Here is a 24,244-nt window from a genome sequence, read left to right on the forward strand (position 1 = left end):
AAAAAGCACTCAACATCTCTTCTTGGTCAACATCCCCTCAGAGTAGATTTGGAATTCCCCCCCGAGGAGCAAATATTGCCATCCAGCCAATGATAGCGTGCCTGCACACTGGATGGAGGATAAATATTTCAATGAAGGTGATTGACACACTCAACCGGTGCCCTAAACGCACCGAGCCGCCTTTAGACCAGAGTCGTAATGAAAGGAATGGGGTGTCAGGTGGTACAGCAGGACCCGCTGCTCGCTGAGAAGAGCCATGCATGCTTCTACATTAGAACCTCCAATAGTTTTGTCGTTAGTCACTGTTTTGAAAAAGATACATCTGCAAACAATCTACAGGGCTTTGGATACTCGCTAAATGCAAAACTACTCCCTATTGCTACGTCTTCTTCTCGGCAGACCAGGCATGTAGGAGTATGATGTTAGCAGAGCTAAGCAGCGCTACAATGCCATACTGTACGCTGTTGGAACGGCGAGATACGTTCACAGTCCCGTTCTAATGTGTTCATCAGCAGAGGCCAACAGATGGCACTAGATCTGGTTGTGGCAGCTACAGTGGAATACTGAGTGTAATACTGAGTGTAGCACCAAGTGTAATACTGTGAGTGTAATACTGTGAGTGTAATACCGAGTGTAATACAGAGTGTCATACTGAGTGGAATAATAATAATACTGAGTGTAACACCGAGTGTCATACTGAGTGGAATAATCAGTACTACTACTACTACTACTACTACTACTACTACTACTAATAATAATAATAATAATAATAATAATAATAATAATAATAATAATAATAATAATGAGTGTAATACTGTTAGTGTAGTACTGAGTGTAATACCAAGTGTAATACTGAGTGTCATACTGAGTGGAATAATAATAATACCGAGTGGAATACCGAGTGTCATACTGAGTGGAATAATAATAATAATAATAATAATAATAATACTGAGTGTAATACTGAGTGTAATACTGTGAGTGTAATACCGAGTGGAATACCGAGTGTAATACTGAGAGCAGTTTATTTCTGTCAATTATTAAAATCTGCCAGATTAAGAATTACTGCTGGTGTATGGAGTGGGGGGGATAGTTAGGTTATACATTATAATATATATACATATTTATATATACATATATCGATGTATGTATATTGTTTTGCCATTACGGCCAGACACATGTAGAAATAGAAGGTGTCTGTCCTCCAGAAGCAGCAACTGTAGAATGTAGATCTTGTAGGCTTGGGTTGCGTGTGCTCGGAAAGTTCAAGGTCAGGTTTTCCGCTTCATGTGAAGTCTTTGGACACGGCCTCGATGAAGTTGGGAGCTGACATGAGAATGGTGAACGTGCAGATGATGGAGAAGAGCGAAAAGGTCACCAGGCATAAACGATCCACCACCGCCGCTGCAAACTTCCACTCGCTACAGATGGCCTCTCCCTCATCCTGCTCTCGGAAGCGCCTGGCGATGTACTGCACTTCCTCCAAGATCTGGGACATTTCTGGGACACGCTCCAGAAATATAGTCCTTGTTTGAGCCGAGTGTACATCGCCCAGGGCCAAACTGGCGGGTCTGTCGCCGCATCCACCGCTGCCGCACATCAGTACACCCGAATCAGCGCTGGGTGGGAAGGAAGGGTTTTCCGTTCCCGTGGAATTATATCCCGGGTACAGGTTCATATTCCCATTGATGGTTGACCGTGTCGAGGCCAAGCCTGGTATGCTGTTGGTGCTGGTGTGGTGGGGGGAGGCATGGGGGTGCTTGTACGCCGAGCAACTGCTGGACTGGCGTCTGCTTCTGACTTCCTCTCCAGGCTTTTTCATGCGCAGGAACCAAGCACACCAGTTGAGGAGGATGACTCGAACCTGGATGTGGAGAGAGTGACTCCGGCTCTTACAGTGGACACCGTGTTTACGATGCAAAAAGGGGCATGGTCGAACAAGCATAGCATTCTCCAAAATGTCAACTCATACCTGCAACCTACAACCACAACGTCTGTGAAGGCACAACCTCTCTGACTTGGTTGTGCAGGTATGTCCATCGGTCAGTCACCTACCCATTTGGGCATCTTGCCTCCTCGGGGGTCATGGTGGTGGAACTGCAGAACCAGAACTGTCACCACCACAGATAAGCCCACGATCATCATGGTGCTGGCAAAGTACTGCGCTAAAAGGAAGAAGAGGATGAAAAAGCATGCAGTGGTAGGAGAGGAGCAACGCATGGTGAAAGTCATTGTCTTCCAGTTAAGTCTCATCTGAACATCACATTTTCATGTCAAACTAAAATTGCAGTTGCATTGAGCTCCATCTGCCAAGTCAGCTCTTACAGCATGAGAGCGTGCAAATGTATCTTTTTTTGTTGACACCTCTGAGCACCCCACTGGTGCAGAGCAGCGCTTCCCGTCATCTGCTCCACATGTTAGTGAATCGAAGATGAAGATCAAAGAACAACATGCAGACAAACGGCCTTGAATGATACCACATACTGCCCGGTGATGCCTCTAGACGACAGACACTTCTTCATTGATCCATTTCTACCCCTTCCTGGACGCCTGGGTACACCCTGGGATGGTCCCCAGCCAATCTTGGGGTGTATGATAAAGTCTAGTTTAACAATTCCGCTACTGCTGCCGTTCGGAGACATAAAAACCCTCAAGAAGGAGCAATGTACATGGCAGAAACATGTATTACTACATTGTGGATTGTACCGGATTGTAAAACAACACAACGGGTTAATTGGCCACTCCAAATTGTCCATAGGTATGAATGTGGGTGTGGGTTGTTTGTCTATATGTGCCCTGGAAGCTGGACATCAGTCCAGGGTGTACCCCGCCTCTCACCCCAAGACAGCTGGACGTGAATGTGAATCTGAATCTGATTATATGTTCATTGGGATTGGCACTTTTCTTTGGGAATGAGGTGTATACAAAGGTTCCATTCTTTACGTTTGAGCAAATAAATCCAATGCAATTGGAATATTTGGGTCCATGTATACGCGGCTACTGCCTTCCCCTCTGTCTTCCAAAGCAGAGAAGCAGAAGCATGTCTTACCAATGAGAGGAACAGAGTCTGATGTCGCAGGCATGATCTCTGCCACCAGCAGCATGAAGACCGTCAGAGACAGCAGCACGGTGATGCCTGCCAAGAAAGCGACAACATAAAAAGCTTGACCTGTTGTCGTCTCTTCAGTCCACAAGGGAATACATCCTGGGTACGTTGTCTTTGTTCTGGTCATGATTGGGTAAATGACACAAAAACATGGAGAGCGTGTGGAACAGTGGCATCGTGTATGTCGTGCTATGGGTTGTACCTAGTGAGATCTTCTCTCCAGAGTCGGCTGGCAGGAGGAAGACCAGCAGGGCCAGGCCGGAGATGAGCACACAGGGGATAAGCAGGTTGAGTCCATAGTAAAGTGTCCTACGGCGCATGGTGACAGTGAACGTCACATCGGGGTACGGCTCTTTGCAACAGTCGTAGTACAGCTCATTGCGTTTGGCTGGCACACCTACAAATAGATATCGAAACATCAGCTAGCGGTGCTCGCTTCTGGTTTGGCTTTTGGAGCTCACTGGATGATTCTGATTGGTAGTTCATGCTACTGTGAAATACAACCGCACACTGCATCCTCATCATTACTCCCTAAAGGAGAGCACGGTCCCCCTACAGAGGAAAGTCATTTCGGCTGCTCGTACCCACGATCTTACCCATTGGGCCACGACCCAAAGCTGAGGGTTCTAGGAATGAAGATCGATTGGTAATTTGAAAGATTTGCCTTTTGCTCAGCGGCCAAAAAAGCAAAACAAATTCTTATTACAGCACCCGGAAGGGGATGGTACCAAATCCCAACACATAGGAAGTGATAACGTTTGGAACAACCAGCTCCAAGGAGTTGGTATGTTCCTTACGTGGCTAACGTGGGGGTCCAAAAAAGAACTCTTCCATTGTCATTGTTCACTTGTGCCAATATATACATACAATACATTATGGGTTTGAGAACCAATAATGACCAAAACCAGGCACATTTTAAACACTGTAAAAGGTGTATTTCAGTTTTACTGATTTGAGTCTTGAGCTGAAGAAAGGAAAGAAATAAAAAGAATGGTGGTGGGAACAAATCCACTCAGCCTGACCTTAATGAGCACCATGACTGGCAAGTGGATGTCATCAGCAACGTATCCAATATGATTATCCAGTTACTGGATGTTTTGGTAAGAAGCCGTAAAAGTCATATTTTACCCTTTGGGTGATGATGTATGGGCTTGAATGTAAGCATGATTACCGAGTATGCTAGCATGTTACACATTAGAGATGACTTTGCAAATAATCGAGGGCTTTCCATCTCATTTCATCATATCTACATGCTCTGAACACTTGACAGGAACAGCCTTTCACAGCCATCTATTAACATGATGGATATGCATGGTGTGTGTGTGTGTGTTCTTGGCCGGCCTGATGACTGTGCCTGAATTAATTGACCCGTTCCCGGGCCAGCTGTCAGCACACATCCACAGTCGCCCCTTCCTTCCTCCAACCAGATGGGTACCTTTACCATATGAGTACACATTAGTAGGAATACTTGGTTTGTATTGGCTAGAAACTGCCATTCTCTTGGAAATGGTGTGTGTATGTCGGGCACAGTGGGGAACACGCCCCCCCCAGTAGCGTTGGATGTTGCCTTGTTAATTTCGGGAACCTAATTTTCCAGAACTTAATTCATTATTTAGTTAGTTATTTAGTTATGTTGTTTGTTCCTCATATGATGACATTATAAAGGTATTTTTTCTAGAGAGTGGTCAAGTCCAAAGTTGGAGCCCAAAACAATTCTTGCTGCTGTGCCGAATGCTTCCGCCGGCCGCAATGCATTCAGTGTGAGCCTGAGGTAATATTTCATCTTTATGCTGCTAACGTATGCTACATTTTTCCAACTTTTTTCTCTTCATATTTTGACTTTATTTTTGTAAAATGACCTCAGATTTATTCATTTTTGCTCTGTTTTTTTTCTAAATTAAAAGATAATTTTACAATGTGTTGTTGGCCAATAAACACACAGTAAATGGCCCGGTTTGGACACCAATGCTACTACAGCATTACAGCAAGTATTATTATCTGCTCAACATCATTATAACGTAAAAGTGATGTCTTTTCTTACCAACAAGGTCCCACTCGCCATTGGGTATGTATGTGGAGATGTCCACATCCATCATCTGGAGGTCCAGCAGCCAGCCATTGTGCGTCCAGGAGCCAAACTTGAGGTCGCACTTTTGCACATCAAATGGGAACCAGCGCACATCAATGTAGCATGTACTCTTCAGGATGCCTGGACACGTTTATTTCACATTTTAATTTGGACTCTTGGCTCAGTAATAGTGTACATCAGTCAGAGAATAAATCCCAACAAAAAGGCACATGTGATGTACACACAGCATTTCCCTTGAAAGCAACATACAAACTGAAGGATTTGCAGGTAGATTGTTTCACCTGGCGGGATGTACTGGCAGGCTCCTGTGGCATTGACCAGCACGTTTGTATGGAATGTTGCATCAAACCTCTCATCAGCACTGCAGGGAACATAAGAGCAGCACGTGGACAGTTAACACAGTTAACCGCACAGACAATCCAGATGATAGAGAGGAAGGGATTAGGGGAGTAGGGGATTAGTGTCGACCCAGACGCAAAGATGTGTCTTTAATTTGATAGATCAACGTAAATAAACACGGTTAGATGTGCTGAGAGATTGCGACATTGCATTTTTGATGTTGTTGAATTTTAGTTCTCCAATGTGCCCTGGGCCCACAGGTTGGACACCCCTGCGTTTATAGCTCTTTGTGAAGGTCGAGTGCGGGACATGACGTAGACTGTTTAGTTGTTAGCTTCCTTCTTCACGAGTGAATGACGGTCATTAAATGGGGGTGGGGGCGTTAATGCAGTTAATGCAGTTAATGTAGTTAATGCAATTGTATTGCAAATGTTGATCTGAAAGTGGAGAATGCTTTCGCCGAGGTGGGCTGTACACTCTCTAAACGAGCTGTACACACAGGAAGTAATGCCGTACCTCAAGCCGACGAATCACTGCCTTTATGGCCGCAGCTGGAGGATTTTTTGGGAAGTGCACATCTTCAAATACAGAAAGTCTTCTCAACAAGCAGGTGGTGCTGTCATGCTGTCAAGACATGTACTTCCTCCTCATTTGTTCTGCATGCTTGAGGAATGTCCCCTCCTGTCTGTCCGTGTGCGGCCCTCACCTCCACTCTAGGCTGTTTAACGATCTGTATCGCCCCTCTTAGATCGCTAAAACCTGTCCTTTATCTCATCATACACGCAACATGGATCATCCTGAACGCCCCCAAAGGTAAAGCTGACAAGCCTGCTCATCGGTCTGTATCCATTCTCCACAGAATATGCTGTAATCATAGTTTTCTTTTCACTGCATATATCCGAAAGCTTAAGTGGGTTAAGATGCATCCACATGATACCCCCTTCCCCTGGTGCTTGACAGAATAATAATGGTAACCAATCATTCCTTTTCCTTGTCACTCGGCAGCAACTAAACAGACAACTAAAGTCTCTGCTTTTTTCCTAATTACGGCTGCAAAATAACCCAAAATGGAGCCCAAGGAGCTGCAAGGGGCAGTATTTTGATAAAGAAGGTGAGAAACGCTAATCAATTCAAGAAATAACTCATAGTAAAACAGGAAGGTGTTGTGTGTGTGTTCATCTCGCTGCCACATCGTGTCTACGTATGGCAACAATTATTTTATTTTGTTTGTAATTATGTTCTACATAGTTTTGAAAGCAAACTGTGAATTTGCAAAAATGTGACCCATACAGTAGTTATACAGTATACAGTAGTTATACAGTATACTACAGTATGTATATAATAGTATAGCACCACCGGTCAGTCTCATTGCAGAAGTGAAGGCATCGTGGGTGAAACCTCTCAGCTAAAGCAGAGTAAACAAACGCTTCTCCCAGTAGATTGCCGTTCTGTATATTTTTCATCAAAATAGTTGTCGTGCCAAAATGTTGTGATGCCGCTGGATGTTCACAATATCCAAGCAACACTGTAAGTTTGTTTTCTTTTCCATAAGAGGAAGGTTTAAGACAACAATGAACGAAGTGATCATTTCACTGACTTCTCCAAAGGAAACCTTTACAAGAAGCATTTGGCTTGAAAGTCAAGTTTGAATGCATTTTGAAAAAAAAGACTCTTTACAGAGACTGAGTCACCAGTGTGTGAGATTCTTTGCCTGGGCACTCAGAGCAAACAGACCAGTTTTTAGGTACACTGTTTGTCCGTACAATAACCATGTCAAAACTCACACATGTTTTTGGCAATGATTTTTGTCCTCCAAAACCAGGGCATGCGAAAATGGAGGTAACACTGTAGATCAAATCCTAACAAAAGCTAGTACTTTTCAGACTCTCACCTGTTGTAGAGGAGAATATCTGGCACCCATATCAAATTGGATGGGAATCGCAGGTTTTGAACCCCAGGGTAGTCCTCCTGGTCCCATGTCAGGTAGATATCCGTCCAGTGCTGGAGTCGAACAGAATGATAAGAATAATGAAAATGGAAAATCACGTTAACTCGTGACTGTGTGAGTGCAAACTATTTTTCCTGCAGTCTGTAGCAAAGCCTACACTTTCATACCGACGTCTGTCAATATTTGTTTGGCGGAATCTTCCCGCAGAATAAATTGAAAGGTAAAGAAGTGAGGACAAGCGGTATGGAAAATGGAAGGACGGATGGAGAAGAGATGGTCTCTCCGTGTTTATGATGCTGAAGCCTGAATATGTGAGCACATTATACATCTACGGGTACTCCGTGTACACGGGGTACACCGTGCGTGTCCACATGATTTTCAGTTAGGGCCACAGTGAAAAATGAAAGGAAGCCATATTTTGTAAAGCAACACGTATGGATATAAATAACAAGTCATATTTCCACAAAGACTGCATCTGAGTGATCTTGGTGAAATTATTATTATTATTATTACTGTATTAGTATGGACTTCCATCTTTGAAAATGTACAAAGTTGATGATGGACTACATCTCAAAGATGAGATGGAAGTTTAAATATTTGCAATTTTAAATGAATATTATCACTTTATTACCATAATTGTTTGACTTCATTTGTATAAATTATAATTAGAGATGACTTATCAATACCAATAATTATAATCCTGATATGAGCATAAAAATCCTGCATCTCGCCCAAAGACAGCTGGGATAGGCTCCAGCATTCCTGTACCCTGATACAGGAAAAAAAAAAACAGGAAAAATAGGAATTTTATTCCTAATTGTATGTGGTTATTCTTGTTAAACATCGACTTTGCTTTGACTTTATTCCCATAATATTTGGACTGTATTCTCATAACAGTATAACTTTTTCCACCACCAATAAAATAATTACAATTTCAACTTTATGCTACTAAAATAGCATTTTTTAAAAAACGTTTTCTTGTATATTGTATATTTCTTGTATATTTATGAATAGCCACAGACAGCTAATGGCCCGCAGGCCACACTCTGGACACCCCTGGCCTACACAAATACAGTCTATCCGTCATATACTGCATATATATATGTACTGCATCTACTGTACTGCTGTAAGCGTGTGCACACATGCATGATGACAATTCAAGTGTGTCTTGTGTACTTTAGTAATGAGTAAGTATTAATAGCTGTATAATGAATCTATAATGCCACGGTCTGATGAAGTTGTAATTGAATGAATTTGTAACGAGCAGGCTGTGGCGGTTTAGTCTGCTGGCTTGGAAAGCTCAACGAACCGCACGGTGATCAAATTGTTATATTGGAGTGGAAACAGATGAGGACCATCCGATCTCACAGCAACTATCTGCAAATTCTGCGGCTTCACTTTGTCATGGTTTTCCAAAAATACATTCAATAATAATCAGATGTTAGTAACAAAATCTGCAAATTTAGGCCAATTTGACATATTTCTCTGCCTAAATTCCACATTTCCATGTGTAAAAATGACCAAATGAAGTCAAATCTAAACATACATAGGGCTTTGAGAAGATGCATTCAAAGATGTTGTATTGATATGTAGTATTCTACACTGGTCACTAGGTGTCAGTAAAGTTACTGTAATATTCGGTGAGACACACAAACACCCTGCTTTATGGCCAGAACAACAGACTTTTATTGCAGGTTTGAATCCCAGCTAACACCAGCTAATGTTGCAGTTACTAAAACTCAACTCTGACCCCCCCCCCCCCCATAGGGCTGTTGTTTCATATCTAGGGAGCTTTCATAATGTCTAAAAAAACATATTTAGAAGATTTTAACCAGGGTTCTTATGCTCTAACTACCTACTGAATGAGAACGCAGTAATCCTTCGTCACTTGCATTGGGAAGCCGCAGCTTGACTTCATCATGGTTTTCAAAAGTATATTCAGGAATAAATCAGTCCTGTTCCATCCATCTATGAATAAGGAAAGGGAGGTGGAAGCAGCACCAAAAGCATGGTTGTAGGAAACCGGAGGATAATGTCCACATCATGCTAGTGAAAGGAGCTACCGTATCTCTGTATTGACTTGTTGACTGTATTGAATAATAGCTGGCCATAACTTCTGACTATTTACTGGTCAATGAACTTGTGATCCTAAAATCCTCTCCTTCGCATCTGCTGCATCTGCAAAGCTCGCTCCAGCCATACACCAGCGTGGAGGGGAGGAGGTGGCTTCCTGAATAACTGAATCTTTCATAACGTGCCAGCCGGTCAGCAGCTGACTCAAGCAGACAGGATATGGAGGGTGACATCTTTATTATTATTTCATTGTAATGAACATTGGTGATAACAAGGGTGTCATGATGACACTAGAGAGGGCAGCATTGTTTTACATTATTGAAAGCAACAAAACTTTAATATTAGCAAGCACTTTTAGGACTAATGATGATACTCATCCTAAATCAGAGAAGGTGTTATTCTGGCTTCATGTCAGTTTTTTTAGGTACTGATGTATGAGGTTGCTTTCTGAAGCCCACAAATGCATGACACTCTAATCAATATTAGGCTATGCTGCTGTGTCTCCAGGCTCTTCTGTACAGAACATCTATTTAGCTTGATCTTGACATTTCTACCCACAAAGCAGCAGCAGGCTTCCTCGTGCAATCAAAATAACACAACAAATAGAATGTAAGCGCACCAGAATTGGAATGAATGCTTGCACAATGCAAAACAATACTAGCATTTATGACCCACAAGGCATGCTGGGTACTGCGTGTGAGCTTCCCGGTATGCCTTGCGGGTGTAAATGTTGAATGGGGAATGTACGAGGATCCCCTCTACAGCCTGAAGAACAGGATTAGTTCCCACTATGTACTTCAATTCCTTTTCCTGCGTCTTTTAGTTGACTTAAGATGGAAGAAGCCTCAGTCTATTCTAGAGTCTTATCAAAGTTCTGGCTTGGTTTTGTCAGTTTGCCACACCAGGCTCTGACCAGTCACTGAAAAGTACAAATGCTGTTTGGCTCCTCAAATCACCTGAATGTTGTTTGGAAGGAAGAAATACAAATGGAGGAACCCACAGGGCACACACACACACCTTCCCAAAATCCACTAAATGCCAGTTAACCTGCAGTGATCATGCACAAATACCCGATGAGGAGACATACGTACCAGCTGCAGCCAAGCATTGGTGATCAAAACCTGGTTCTTCTCGTCCTGAAAGAGAAAGAGAGCGAGAGAAAGAGAATAATAAAAAGGAATATAATCGGCACGGCGGTCTAGTGGTTAGCGCGCAGACCTCACAGCTAGGAGACCAGGGTTCAATTCCCATCTCTGTGTGGAGTTTGCATGTTCTCCCCGTGCATGCGTGGGTTTTCTCCGGGTACTCCGGTTTCCTCCCACATTCCAAAAACATGCTAGGTTAATTGGCGACTCCAAATTGTCCATAGCTATGAATGTGAGTGTGAATGGTTGTTTGTCTATATGTGCCCTGTGATTGGCTGGCGACCAGTCCAGGGTGTACCCCGCCTCTCGCCCGAAGACAGCTGGGATAGGCTCCAGCACCCCCCGCGACCCTCATGAGGAAAAGCGGTAGAAAATGAATGAATGAATGAATAATCGGAATAATAAAAAGATGCCATATCCTTCATATCGGAGTTACAGGGGAAGAGATAAGAGATGCGTGACTTTGAATGCAACCTTGTGGGTTTGGGAGACATGGTAGACAAAATGCATAATTTGGGGCTCTTTACTTCAGTGAAGCGTTGAGGCTGTGTCACCAGTGCGGGTTGACACCTTTGAAGAATCATCCAGGTCAGAGTTCTGGGCTCTTATTCAGGGTACATGCTGCAGAGGGCAGTAATGTTTACAACCAATCTAATGAATAGAGCCTTAGAAGAAGAAGATATTCAGTAAGTGTTGTTAGTACATGCATACATATATGGAATGGATATTGTTACCTAAATAAAAACTACAAAATTAATCAACTCCGCAAGTGGCTCCACAAGCCTGAGTGTCTCAATGCATGCATGCAATGTTTGGGGCAGTTTTAAGCCGTCAAAACAGCCAGCAAGCGGCAGAACAAGTCAGCCCGCAACCTTCCCATAGTCTTGCACAAAGTCTTGCTGCGTTGAAGAGATGACACACTGAGGGGAAATTTGAAGGCATTCACACACATGCACGTGCACACAAAAGCATGTACACACACACAATGCAGTTCTAAATGTGAAAATTGTGTTATAATTAATTCCATGTAAAACAACTGTTTTTTTGTGTTGCTTACGTTGTGGCGTAGTTAATATATTTTGGCTAAGTATGGCTACATTTGTATCAAAGTGAAAGTTATGCTTGAAATGTATCTTTAAAAAAAAGTAATATACCCCCATATTTTATGTTGAGAAGTGATATTTTGATGAAAGATGAGAGTCTAACCTTTCTTTTGCTATATACCACGTCGATATAGCCCTAGAACACAATATTCTGGGTGCCTTCAAAAATCAGTCAAAATCTTCCAAAATGGCCGATACAAAGAGGGTCGGCTTTTGAAAAATGGATTGTTAGAGTGTTATTATTGCTAAAATGCTACCAGTTAGCATCTTAACATTTGACCTATTTTCATTGGTATGAACTTACAACCATACTTAGCGCTGTCCAGCCAGGCGCGTGCATGCTAGTTCAGTTTCAGGTGAGCATCAGGTCATCTGCATTTTTAATATTATATTGTAGCATGCTTTGACTGTTTTGTAAATGATGGCTCAGTTCCATGTTCAGTGTTAACATTTGTAGCTTTCCAATAGCAGTGTCTGTTTGTTATCTTGCTGTGTGGTGCTTTTAGCTTCTTTCTTTAATGACACCGTGAGTCAGACTGTTAATCATAGTAGTCGGGGTAAAAGAAGAGTTTCACCGTGCACGCTAACTTGTACAAATCCAGAACTGATTTACAATCATCCACAGTATGAACCCTGTGCCAGTAGCATCCAAGCAACCCAGCGTGTTTCGGACAAGTTGCTGCAAAGATGATGGATTGACTGATTCCTGATTTCTGGGAAAGGCAGAGCAAAGAACCCCTGCACGCTTTGTGCACCCTATCACTCTGACATCTTTGCTCCAATCCTGTTTCTCCATGTGCTGTAATACAAAGGGATTCCATCCAAAAAATACTACCACGATGCACCATGGTTATCACAGGCTCTAACTAAAATCAGCAAAATCGAATGCTTTCTTCATTCGCTTTCTCACCTCCCAATGATTTCACTTCTAATCCGCTTCTCCAGCCACAAACCCACTGTGTCGTCTGTCACCTTCTACCGTTGAGAAGCAAGATTGGTCCTATACGCGTTGTGACATCATGTCCGTGACCTTTGTCCTTAAGTGTTGGATTGATTTGTATTGCATTGCATTGCATTTTATTGATTTTTTATTGCATGTATTTTGCTCCAGCTTTATTGGTCAACATCAGCTGTGACAGATGCACTATAAAGATTGTGGTCTCCATATAAATCCAACTGTATTTGTTCTACAGGGGCGGAGGTGCTATGGAAGCTCCTCACCGGCATTTTATGGAAGGTCATCTGACATATTCCCAAGGCCAAAAGAAGGCCTGGATCTGTTCAACATACTTAAATCACAATGTACAAACACTGCTTCAATTCCCGTAACATTCATTTTACAGCAACCACGTTCGAGTCCAGTGTCCTGCCACAAGGGTACCCACTCAGGAACTAATCTCTCAACAACCAGGTATCCCTTTCAGAAGAATTACCCAGCTTTTGCTTGCTTGTTACTCCTCGCGATGCTCACTTGCAGCACTCGCTTGTGCCTCGTTAGGCGCATTCACAAACACGCATGCACTAGTCAATCTATCGGAACATTATCCAGCTGGTTTTGATCTATTGTGTGGTTAATCGACTATTTGATGATCGTGATAGGCCTAGTTATGCTTCGTGTATCTAAACCACACCCTCTTAATAAACTGAGGACATAATTTATGCCATCACCTATTGTCTGCTGACAATCATGTCCGGACATCTCTCCCCGGAGATTGTCACGTTCTCGAGGAACAAGTTGTTTTGCCACCAGCCAGGGGAACAACCTTTTGCTACAAAGAGGGTCGTTCACACCAACCACCACAACATCAACCCGTGGTGACCATCCTCAGAGGACACACCCAACAGGAACATATATAATGAAATGAAAACAACAACTCTTTAAAGTTTTCCCATAATGCATTGTGTCTGAAAAACGCATTCATTGAGGCGTTGCACTGACGTTAGCCTCCCTCTGCACTCTGGGTTCAAGGCCTACTGGCTCCCTCTGCTGTAGAGAGTGGCATTGAGGCACCATTCACCATTTTCTATGCTGCTTGTTGTCCAAATAAATGCTATAATAATGCAATAAATGAAGATGAAATGGGAGAATGTTAAAAAATCATTTAAAACCCATAATGGTACAAGTTTGTATATTTCTGAGGTACACCTTTTGGGTGTCAAGTTACTGGGTGATGAGTTTAATGTTGTATGTAAGATGAGACCACAAGTTAGACTGTTATGTTATAGTAATGACCTCCTGCAGTTTCCAATGCGTTGCCAAGGACATTGCGAGTGTTTTTTTTTTAGATCATGATTGGTTCCTGTCAAAGAGCTGCCTGGTCTTCACGGACTTGTCTATGTGACAATATGCCCTTTCATGACGTGTAGACATGTAGCTTATATATGTACAAATCTGGGTTTTCCTCTCAGAATTTTTGGCAATCCAGAGGTCGACCAGCGTCTTTAACTGACTTGTTTTCCACTCTTCTATCTCTTTCTAAGTTTCTAAAACCAACAATACTTCTTTTTCCCTGTCACCCAGCACTGACAAAAACACACACCCACCACATCGATGATCTGTAGCAAGGTGAAACCAAGTTCAACCAGGATGGGTGCTGAGTCGTTTAGGACCGGTCTCTCCAGACGATTGTAGTTGACCATCAGGTCCTGGTACAACTTCCTCTGGTACACGCCACCATGGCAGCCTACAAAAGCAAAGCGTAAGATTGAGCTGTCATGACAACAAACTTTGCTGGAGGATAATTTTCCCATATTTTTGTCAACATTATTTTCAGACCATTTGGTTCATGGATATAATGAATTATCATAACCACTTCCATTTCACTGCAACATGGATGGATGGATGGATGGATGGACGGATGGATGGGTGGGTGAGTGGGTGGATGGATGGATGGGTGGATGGACGGACGGCTGGATGGACGGACGGACGGATGGACGGATGGACGGATGGATGGATGGACGGATGGATGGATGGATGGACGGATGGATGGACGGACGGATGGATGGATGGACAGATGGATGGATGTTTCAATGGATCAATGGACGGACGGATGGATTTGGAAAGTCACCATATTAGTTGGTTAATAAATGATATTCAGAAGAATTCTGCAGCATCACTCTGTATCGGTTGTCAAATATACTATATCGTATTAATGAATAAATTATGCAGTTTTGTGGCTTTGCAAACTCCACACAGAGATGCCCGAAGGTGAAATCAAACTCGGGTCTCCGACCTGTGTGGCCTGTGTGCTAACCACTCAACAACGTGCAGCCTTATGTATGTCCTAAATGGCTTATTATGTCTACCATATTGGCTAATACAAATATAAAAGTTATTATAGGGGTGTTATTTCATGGCTAAAGGGCTCTAATCATGTTAAAAAGTGTCTTTAATAGATTGTAAACAGGTTTTCTATGCGGCAACTACAAAACTATTCAATTTATAAATATCAATCACATGTCAAAGTCGGACCTGAAACCAATAAACTGAGATAAGTGAGGGATTAATATATTGCTCTCCGATAAGTGCAGCCACTAGAGTCTGACAGTAAAATGGACAAGCACCAAAAAAAACAACAGAAGACAAAGAGGAGAACGGTAGTCTTTTTACTGCGGGAGCAAATCAGTGATAAAAATGTCCTTGAGCAGCCTGCATCACAAACAGGTGGCCTGCAGGCGAAGCATAAAGATCTAGAACAGAGGTAGGGAACCTATGGCTCGGGAGCCAGGTAGGGCTCTTTTGATGACTGTATCTGGCTCTCAAGCATTTCTTACCACAATAAAAATGTATTTTTGCTAACATTTTAAAGTAAACCATCACAGAAATGACTGTTAAAAATAATATTCAAAATCAACAACTTTCTTATGCATTTTAATTCGTCCATCTATATTCTGCTGCAATACGGCCAACCATATCTATCTTTCCTGATGATATTTTCCAAGTCGAACACCAAAACTTGATTATTACTGGGTAATGCTGTAGTCTACCTCGGTCATTGAGATGTCAAAAAAACATGTAAATGTAAATTTTCCTCCTTTAGTCAAATAGCTAAAGCTGCAGAACCAAGCCTTCTGACGAAGATGGCCAAAAGAATGAAATACATCTACGGAGTACGGTGCAAAACTATGCAGCAGCAGAAGTTGTATTAATGGCAACAAGTATTTGATTTATTATTAGACACTGCGCTGCTCACGAAAGTGTGCTGGCCACACCCCATTGGCGTGGGGTAGTGTGCCTGGTCTACGTAATTAGAGCCCATTATATCTACAAAACTGTTGGTCTTACATAAAAATGCACACATTTTATTGCATTCAATGTTTAAAAAAATGTATATGGCTCTCACAGATACACATTTTAAAATATCTGGCCTTCATGGCTCTCTTCGCCAAAAAGGTTCCCAACCCCTGATCTAGAGCATCCCCAGACAGTATGTTGCAGTTATTGAAGGGCCATTTAATTATATATACAGTAAAGTCTCGTTATATCGATATCGGTTATAACAAATTACTACTTATTACGATACTATTTTCATTTCCCGGCAAATTTCTAGTCTTTTATGATATAATTAGTTCCGTTAGTACGATACCCGGTTATTATGATAATCCGGTTACTACGATGCCCTTTTCATCTCCCGCCAGCCAATTTGGTCTGCTTATATCGATACAAAAGCAGCTTAAATCAATCTTTGCTTAAGGATTTCAATACCAAAAAAAAAACGGCGAACGGCTGCTTCCAGTCAACTTTATTTTTCACACTTCCACCACCAGAGCGCAGCACACACACACTCCTGGTTCACAGGTCATGCGCAACCCGCCCCACATAGCTGGCCAAACACATGCCTGAAACAGAAGAACCAACTGACATAGCTTACACACCTATTCCAACGAAGACACATGCGTACAAATAAATGTATTTAATTGTGTTGTATTCAGATATCTTTTGATCGCTTGCAATAATCACTGTTTTTCATATGTACATGCTGGCGTTCGTGGAGAGAAACCAGGAACGCAGTTGGTTCTTCTGTTGCAGGCATGTGTTTGGCCAGCTATGTGGGGCGGGTTGAGCATGACCTGTGAACCAGGAAGTGCGGGAATCGGTGTGTGTGCTGTGCTCTGGTGGTGGAAGTGTGAAAAATAAAGTTCTTTTTTGGTATTGAAATCCTTAAGCAAAGATTGATTTAAGCTGCTCGACATTGTTCTATATTATAGAACAATGTCGAGTGCATTATTGCCCACTTTTATTGCAGTTCGGCGCAAGATCGGATATATGGATAGTCCGGTTATATCGGTATTTTTTCCGACTCCCGAGAATATCGATATAACAAGACTTTACTGTATATATATATATATATACTACATATAAAACAGAACCATAAAGCATAACCCAAAACCACACCCCCTATTCTATTTGCAACTGAAACAAAACAGACATGGTGCTCCAGATGGTCACCAGTGAGTCAGATGGATATAACTGGACGAGAAGAGCTCCTCAAACAGCCACTCACTTCTTCTTAAAGCCCGAATAAAGCCCTAATATCTTGGCTTTCAGCGCGACCTGTCACATTTAAGCTTGAAAGAGACTGGATAACTGGTGTATTACGGGAAAAGATTGACATTACTTCTTATGTTCAGTTAGCATCCATTTCAGTCTGAATGAAACCTTCTGGAACGGGTTAATGACGCTAACAAAGGTTTATGAGCAAATTGGAATATGTCTTAATATGTTGTTAATGTTTCATTTGTGGACATACAAATTCACATACAGAGAAACATAAATCAAAGCACCAGGTATGTGTGTGATATCTTATAAAGCATCCAACATTGAAGTACTATTTAAATATGCGGCTGGACATCAAGTAAATGTTGCGTGTCCAAACACGGTACTGTAGACTTCATGGACTAGATCTGTTTCTCTTCCTTGACCATCGGACCAACTGGCAAAGTCCTAAAGTGGGTTTGTTTTTCTGCACCATACTGTGGCTTTACACCGCCAGCATCCTAACAGCTTGTTCCTTGCAGCAACACTGACCTTACACTTGGATGGAACACGGACTTGTCTTGTCCCCCTTGGGGCCCAAGACTGTACAGTAGCGGAGGACAATAACCGTTCATGGAAGAAACCATGTAATTGGACATGAAAACACAAATGGTATGATCTCTTATATCCAGAATGATTTGATCAAAGAAAACACTATGTATACCTTGGTCTGGGGTGTCAAAACATTTTCCAGCAAGGGTTGCATGGGGGGAGGGTACTTTCATACAACCTTTAGTCGATCTTTATTATAACTGAATTCAAACCTCCTGCCTTTAGAAATGACAAATGAACGGCATAAAGACGATGGCCACATTGTTTGAGTGAAGGTGTGCTTGGTAAGGAAAGTAGAGTACACTTTAAATGTTGCCAGTTCAAAATAAAAGACAAATAGTTGACAGCTCTGACAGGGATTCATGTTGGACACGCATGCAACCAGGACACTCCTTTATTCTCATCACAGCTTTTTATAGCTTTTTAATACAGAAAATTATATGGATTATTTTATTCTCTTCTTTATGTTATCTTAAATTACAGATCAATACACGTACAGTTAAACCTTATGACCAGTATGGGTTTCATCTGGTCTCCCTCGTGGGTGATGGCATCGGTGTGGGCAGCCTCAAACCCTGATGGGAGCATCCAGATGTCACTTCAAACGGTATCGACGCAACCAAATCTGCCAAACGTGGTCAGCAAACACGATCAATTCTTCCAAATGCCAACCCATTAAAATAGTCCAAGACCCACAGTGTAGACCAGTAATGTCAAACTCACCCCCGTGGGCACTGCATTTTTGATTGGGGAAATAGCATTAAAATGGCCCCAAGGTAGGTATTTCTTCTGCTATCAAGACCAAATGATAACCAGAAACAACACCACTTTAATTATAATGTCCTGTCTGTACCTTAAAAAGGCATAAAGCAGTCAAAATGGTCCTGGGCTTTGGCTAGCGGCCGAAAGGGTACAATCTGCATGAGTTTTCTCCATAGGGTGGCTGGGCTCTCCCTTTGGAGATAAGGTGAGAAGCACTGCCGTCCAGCAGCACCCAGATGAGGTGGCTCAGGCATCTGCTCAGGATGCCTCCCTGGGGAGGTGTTTATGGCACATCCGACTGGAGGCCTTGGGGAAGACATTGGAGAGACATCGGCTCATAGTCCCAGTGTCCTGGGGAAGAGCTGGATGAAATTCCATGATCAAGCTGCTGCCTACATATCATGCTGCATTTTGAAAGACGCATATTTTTCTTTTATGATTCGCATACAAAAAAATGGGAATAAGTGTTGATAAACAAACACATTTACCGGAAATGTCACACTTTAGAGATGTGTCAAAATCATACGGAATACTCAACTGTTGCGTTTTGATGGCCACTTTATTAATAATAGGTGATGTAACTTGACACATTTTTCTCCACTGAACATTACCCAGTGGTCAAAAATGTAACGTTTAGTTAAAAACTTCAGTTTTCGAAGACAAGTGAAGAGATAAGGTACTAAGTTTACCAGATTTGACATCCTAAGGAACACATATACTTTAGTGTTTGGTGGTGTTTAGGCTACCACTTATTGCAAGTTATTTTAAGTTTAACACCGGGGGGCTATACCAATGAAGGCATTGGATGAGGGAAGGGATAAATGCACATATGTTTTTGAGTGTGTGCTTCCCGCGTAAGTCCAGCAGGTGGCACTAGCCCCCCCTTGAAGGCAGATCCCAGGCGCCGTCTTCAGCAAGAACCGAAACCAGGGGAGGGAGGAGGGAGGCTTGAAGGAGGGTCACTGGCTCCTCCAGGTCAGCCGTCCCGGCCGAAACCACCTGTTTGAGATTGATGTGCTGTGTGGGGACTGGCTTGACGAACCGATTGTCAGGCAGCGGAGGTGGACTGGCCGCTTGAGGTTGCTCTGGAGGCAATGTGGGTTGGGAGGTGGGAGGCAGCCGGGGCTTGAAGCTGCGAGGTCTTGGCATAGGAGGAATCTGTGGCGTCAAGCAGCTTGGCATGGGAGCCGGGTCTTGGGAACCCCTGGGGCTACGCGGCTTGGGCACAGGAAGAATCCGGGATGCCACGGAGCTTGGCACGAGAGTCGGGTCTTGGGAACCCCTGGGGCTGCGCGGCTTGGGTATGTCATACACCAAAAAAAAAGCAAATATACACATCTAATTTTTTATGACTTTATACGGTGAAAAAAATGTAAAACAAATAATATTACACAGTGGGGGCAGTACTCAGGTGGAACTTTTGTCTCGGGAGCTGTTGTGCCAAGATTGCATTGAGGCGTGGTCTGCTGTCCACCCATATCTGTCCTTACAGGTCAGTTGTTAAGAGGAACGAATTCAACCTCTGTAAATTCCTATTTCGTTGAAGGGAAGTAATCCAAGCATATCTTATAGCTCATAGGATATTGTTAAGCCTTTTTTTTTTTAAATAGAGCAAGCTTATTAGTAACGTCCGGCCGGATGCAGTTTAGACGACAGTTATTACCGTATGGTGGCCATTTTGGGTTTAGATGGCCCTCAGCCTTGTCTCACAGGCAGGTTCATTGAAGGTAGTCATTGAGCTCCTGCACACACTCGTGACCAACTACGTATTGTATACATATTGTATATTGTAATTCTTGAAATGAATCAAGTTTTAATAAACAGACGCAATCTGGACGAAGATGTTGCTGCTCCGTGTCCTCACTGCTGTCCACCCATATCTGTCCTTACAGATTACTGTATCTTGCTACTGTGGTGCCATATCCTGGGACCCGTAACAGGTACAGGAGGAATCCGGGACGCCACGCAGCTTGGCACGGGAGCAGGGTCTTGGGAACCCCTGGGACTGCGCGGCTTGGGTACAGGAGGACTCTGGGACGCCATGCAGCTTGGCACGGGAGCCAGGTCTTGGGAACCCCTGGGGTTGCGTTGCATGGGCACAGGAGGAATCCGGGACGCCACGCAGCCTGGCCCGTGCCAGCCGGGTCTTGGGAACCCCTGGAGCTGCGCAGCTTGGGCACTCGCGTGCTGTCCGGCCCCCATACCATGGTCTCCAGCTCCTCCGGCGTGTACCTTGCACACGCCTGCTCCAACACCCTGAAGGCAGATCCCAGGACCGGGTCCACTCGTCGAAATCCGCGAGATCGCCGTCGGGTTCATCGAGACCGGCAGGGCAGGAGGGCGGGTGCACATTGACTTGGCGTGGAGGGGAGGACAAGCGTGGCTTCGCCTTCCGGCGCCGCGGCTTGCGTCGGCGTCGCGGACGGTTTGGAGTGTTGTCGGTGGGTCCGGGATAAAACCACGCCATTGAGACGAGCGTGTCGTCCGGCCCGCGCACCATGTCCTCCATTTCCCATGGCGGTATCGCCATCTCCTCGTCCTCCATTGCCTTGAAAAGCTGCCAGGTCCAGTAGTCACTCTCCACGAGGTCGTCGTCTTTTGGTGGGATCATTCTGTCATGATCGGTCACGAGAGTTTTGTGGTTCAACCCCAGGATGCAGAGAGCAGGACCAAATGCAGGTAAAAATATTTATTTTTGGCAAAAATTGCAGCAGCAGGAAAAAAGGCAACTCAGGAAGAAGATGGACAAACTATAATGATCCCACGCGGGGAGAAGCACACACCTGAACTAAATACACAGGACAAATTAGGGACAGGTGTGGGTGATAAGGACAACCAAGGCAGACGCGGCAATACAGGAAGTCAAATACAAAATAAGAACTGAAATCAAAGCCCAAGAAGGTAACTCAAACAAACTGTCACATGGGAACCCACACAGGGCGTGACACCCCCAATGTATTTTGTTTTGTTAGATGTATTTTTAAAAGTTTCATCTAAGGACATTTTTTTACAGAAATAATGTTGTAATATTAGCAACAAATAATACAATTTTAGATTTTTTTTGTAATATTATGAGAAACTATTCTAATATTATTACCTTCACAAATAGTAGTAGTTACCAGAATACAGTTAAAATATTTTGGAAATAGAGTCATAACATTTTGAAAACTGGGAAAAGATAGGATAAATAGGATAGATAGGATAAAGTCAAAATATCGAAAAATCTCAGGCAATGCCTGTAACATGAAGTTTTTTTGTACGTTTTTACTTTATTCTGTAAATCTTCAATTATTTTCATACTCCGTCATAACAGGCAATGCCTGAGTCAGCTATGAAGGTAAGAAAGGTAATAATACGCCTTTTGTTCTTGTATATGTAAATTTTTTTATCGTAAAAGATTGATTTCTTTCTTGTAAATTTACAACTTTATTCCCCTAATATTAGGACTTTATTCTCAAAATCTTTGGTTATTTTCATACTCTGTTGTAACAGGCAATGCCAGCAACGGCTATGAAAAGGGGGGTACTAGCGTGAGCTTTGGCAAAGGTAATGTTATACATTATTTTTCTTGTAAATGTAAAACTTTTTCTCTTAAGTGTACGTCTCAAAATCTCAGTGTTTTTTTTCAGTGTGGCTCTAATACTCGGCCACAGAAATGGGCTTCCATATTAAAACGCGTACATTCATTTCCAAAAATGACAACTAAATATGTAGTTAGATTTTTAGAATTAAAACAAAACCGTTGAAATTGGCGGAGACGGCAATGCTGAATGGAGAATGAGCCGGGGATCCATTGTAAACCTTCACACGCACATTTATCCAGTTAGCCTGACATGCATGCTTTTGAGATGTGGGAGGAAGCCGGAGCACCTTGGGGAAAAAAACACACGGGGAGAACATGCAAGCTCCCCTCATAGGAGAACCCCAGGGTACCTAGCCCCTAAGCACCTAAGCATATTAATATAAACATGAAAACATAAAGCCAAGCCCCAGTGATTTGTCATCACGTTAGACGAGGACATTGGCATCTATCCAAACATTAAAGTCGCAAGAATTTACGACAACCTGTTGTCGCATGAAACAAACACTTCTACATGGACTGGATTGGGAACCAGCTGATAAGAACAGATTGACCTGTTCCACTTCAAGCATAGAACACTGCAATCATTCAATCATTAAAGATGTTCAAGAGATTCAACTTCCTTGATGGTCTTTCTGCTCCACTAATCACGCATTTCATTACAACTGCAGATTACTCTCGGAACGGATGAACATCCCTTTGGGCTTCGTGCATCACTGCTGGTGTGCCCTCCTTTCTCTCCGCCAGATGTTGTTGGTGTCATAAAGAGAAGGACTCACACAAACACTCTGACCTACACTGTCTGCATCGTGTCGAAATATGGTCAACACAGCAGAACGCTCACGCTTGTCTTCATAAAAGTACAAAACAATTAAATAAAAAAGACTTCTGAAAAAATGGACCCACCTTGACAGCACAAAGTCGCCCAAAGGTAAAATCCTGTTACTATTGATCCACTGGGGGTCCGTGAATCCATCACAGCAGGCTGGAGGTCTCCTTTTTAGCCTGCAGAAGCTGTCAAACTTGGAGAGCTTTATCACACCGCTCTCTTGTTCGCTCTCTCCCTCACACACACACGCACACACACACACACATGCACGCACGCCTCCTCTTGTCTGTCTGCATCCTTTGCCATCACCATGCAGGTTCTCTTATGTCAACTTCCCATAGTTTGTCCAAGACAACAAAGGCTGCAATAAATCAATCAGACCTGCAACAAGTACTGGATTATCTAATAATACATCATTATTTTCCACTCATGTTTTTTGGATTGAAAAATGTCAATGAATACCCTCTGATTTCAGACTCCCCCATTAGGGTTAGGGTTTAGAGTTAGGTTAGAGTAAAGGCTAGGGTTAGGGTTTTAGAGTTAGGTTAGAGTAAAGGCTAGGGTTAGGGTTTTAGAGTTAGGCTAGAGTAAAGGCTAGGGTTAGGGTTTTAGAGTTAGGTTAGAGTAAAGGCTAGGGTTAGGGTTTAGAGTTAGGTTAGAGTAAAGGCTAGGGTTAGGGTTTAGGTTAGGGTTTAGAGTTAGGGTTTAGAGTTAGGTTAGGGTTTAGAGTTAGGTTAGAGTAAAGGCTAGGGTTTAGGTTAGGTTCGAGTAAAGGCTAGGATTAGGGTTTAGAGTTAGGTTGGACTAAAGGCTAGGGTTAGGGTTTAGAGTTAGGTTAGAGTAAAGGCTAGGGTTAGGGTTTAGGTTAGGGTTTAGAGTTAGGTTAGAGTAAAGGCTAGGGTTAGGGTTTAGAGTTAGGTTGGACTAAAGGCTAGGGTTAGGGTTTAGAGTTAGGTTAGAGTAAAGGCTAGGGTTAGGGTTTAGGTTAGGGTTTAGAGTTAGGTTAGAGTAAAGACTAGGGTTAGGGTTTAGAGTTAGGGTTTAGAGTTAGGTTAGAGTAAAGGCTCGGGTTTAGGTTAGGGTTTAGAGTTAGGGTTTAGAGTGAGGTTAGAGTAAAGGCTAGGGTTTAGGTTAGGGTTTAGAGTTAGGGTTTAGAGTTAGGTTAGAGTAAAGGCCAGGGTTTAG

At 43.0% G+C, this 24,244-nt stretch overlaps 1 protein-coding gene across 1 annotated transcript; it reads right to left on the reverse strand.

Annotated features, from left to right (window-relative positions):
• Positions 1–996: 996 nt before the first annotated feature.
• On the reverse strand, positions 997–23,341 carry LOC131132409 (neuronal acetylcholine receptor subunit alpha-7-like). Its single transcript, XM_058078012.2, has 10 exons — positions 23,137–23,341; positions 14,345–14,484; positions 10,644–10,688; positions 7,423–7,532; positions 5,474–5,553; positions 5,145–5,312; positions 3,306–3,500; positions 3,047–3,133; positions 2,053–2,162; positions 997–1,861 (listed from the first exon to the last, which is right to left on the reverse strand). The coding sequence occupies exons 1-10, from the start codon at positions 23,204–23,206 to the stop codon at positions 1,283–1,285; spliced, it is 1,584 nt and encodes a 527-aa protein (XP_057933995.2). The 5' UTR covers positions 23,207–23,341; the 3' UTR covers positions 997–1,282.
• Positions 23,342–24,244: the final 903 nt, after the last annotated feature.

The sequence above is a fragment of the Doryrhamphus excisus genome, linkage group LG9, assembly GCF_037039965.1.
Source record: "Doryrhamphus excisus strain RoL-2023G ecotype Guam linkage group LG9, RoL_Dexc_Guam_v1.1, whole genome shotgun sequence".
NCBI lineage: Eukaryota > Metazoa > Chordata > Actinopteri > Syngnathiformes > Syngnathidae > Doryrhamphus > Doryrhamphus excisus.

Coding starts and splice junctions, on each gene's coding strand:
- LOC131132409 (XM_058078012.2), bottom strand. CDS start 23,206: ATGGATTCACGGACCCCCAGTGGATCAATAGTAACAGGATTTTACCTT. Junction 3,501..5,144: donor TGGCGAGTGGGACCTTGTTG/GTAAGAAAAGAC, acceptor ATCTATTTGTAG/GTGTGCCAGCCAAACGCAAT. Junction 3,134..3,305: donor TGGAGAGAAGATCTCACTAG/GTACAACCCATA, acceptor CTTTCTTGGCAG/GCATCACCGTGCTGCTGTCT.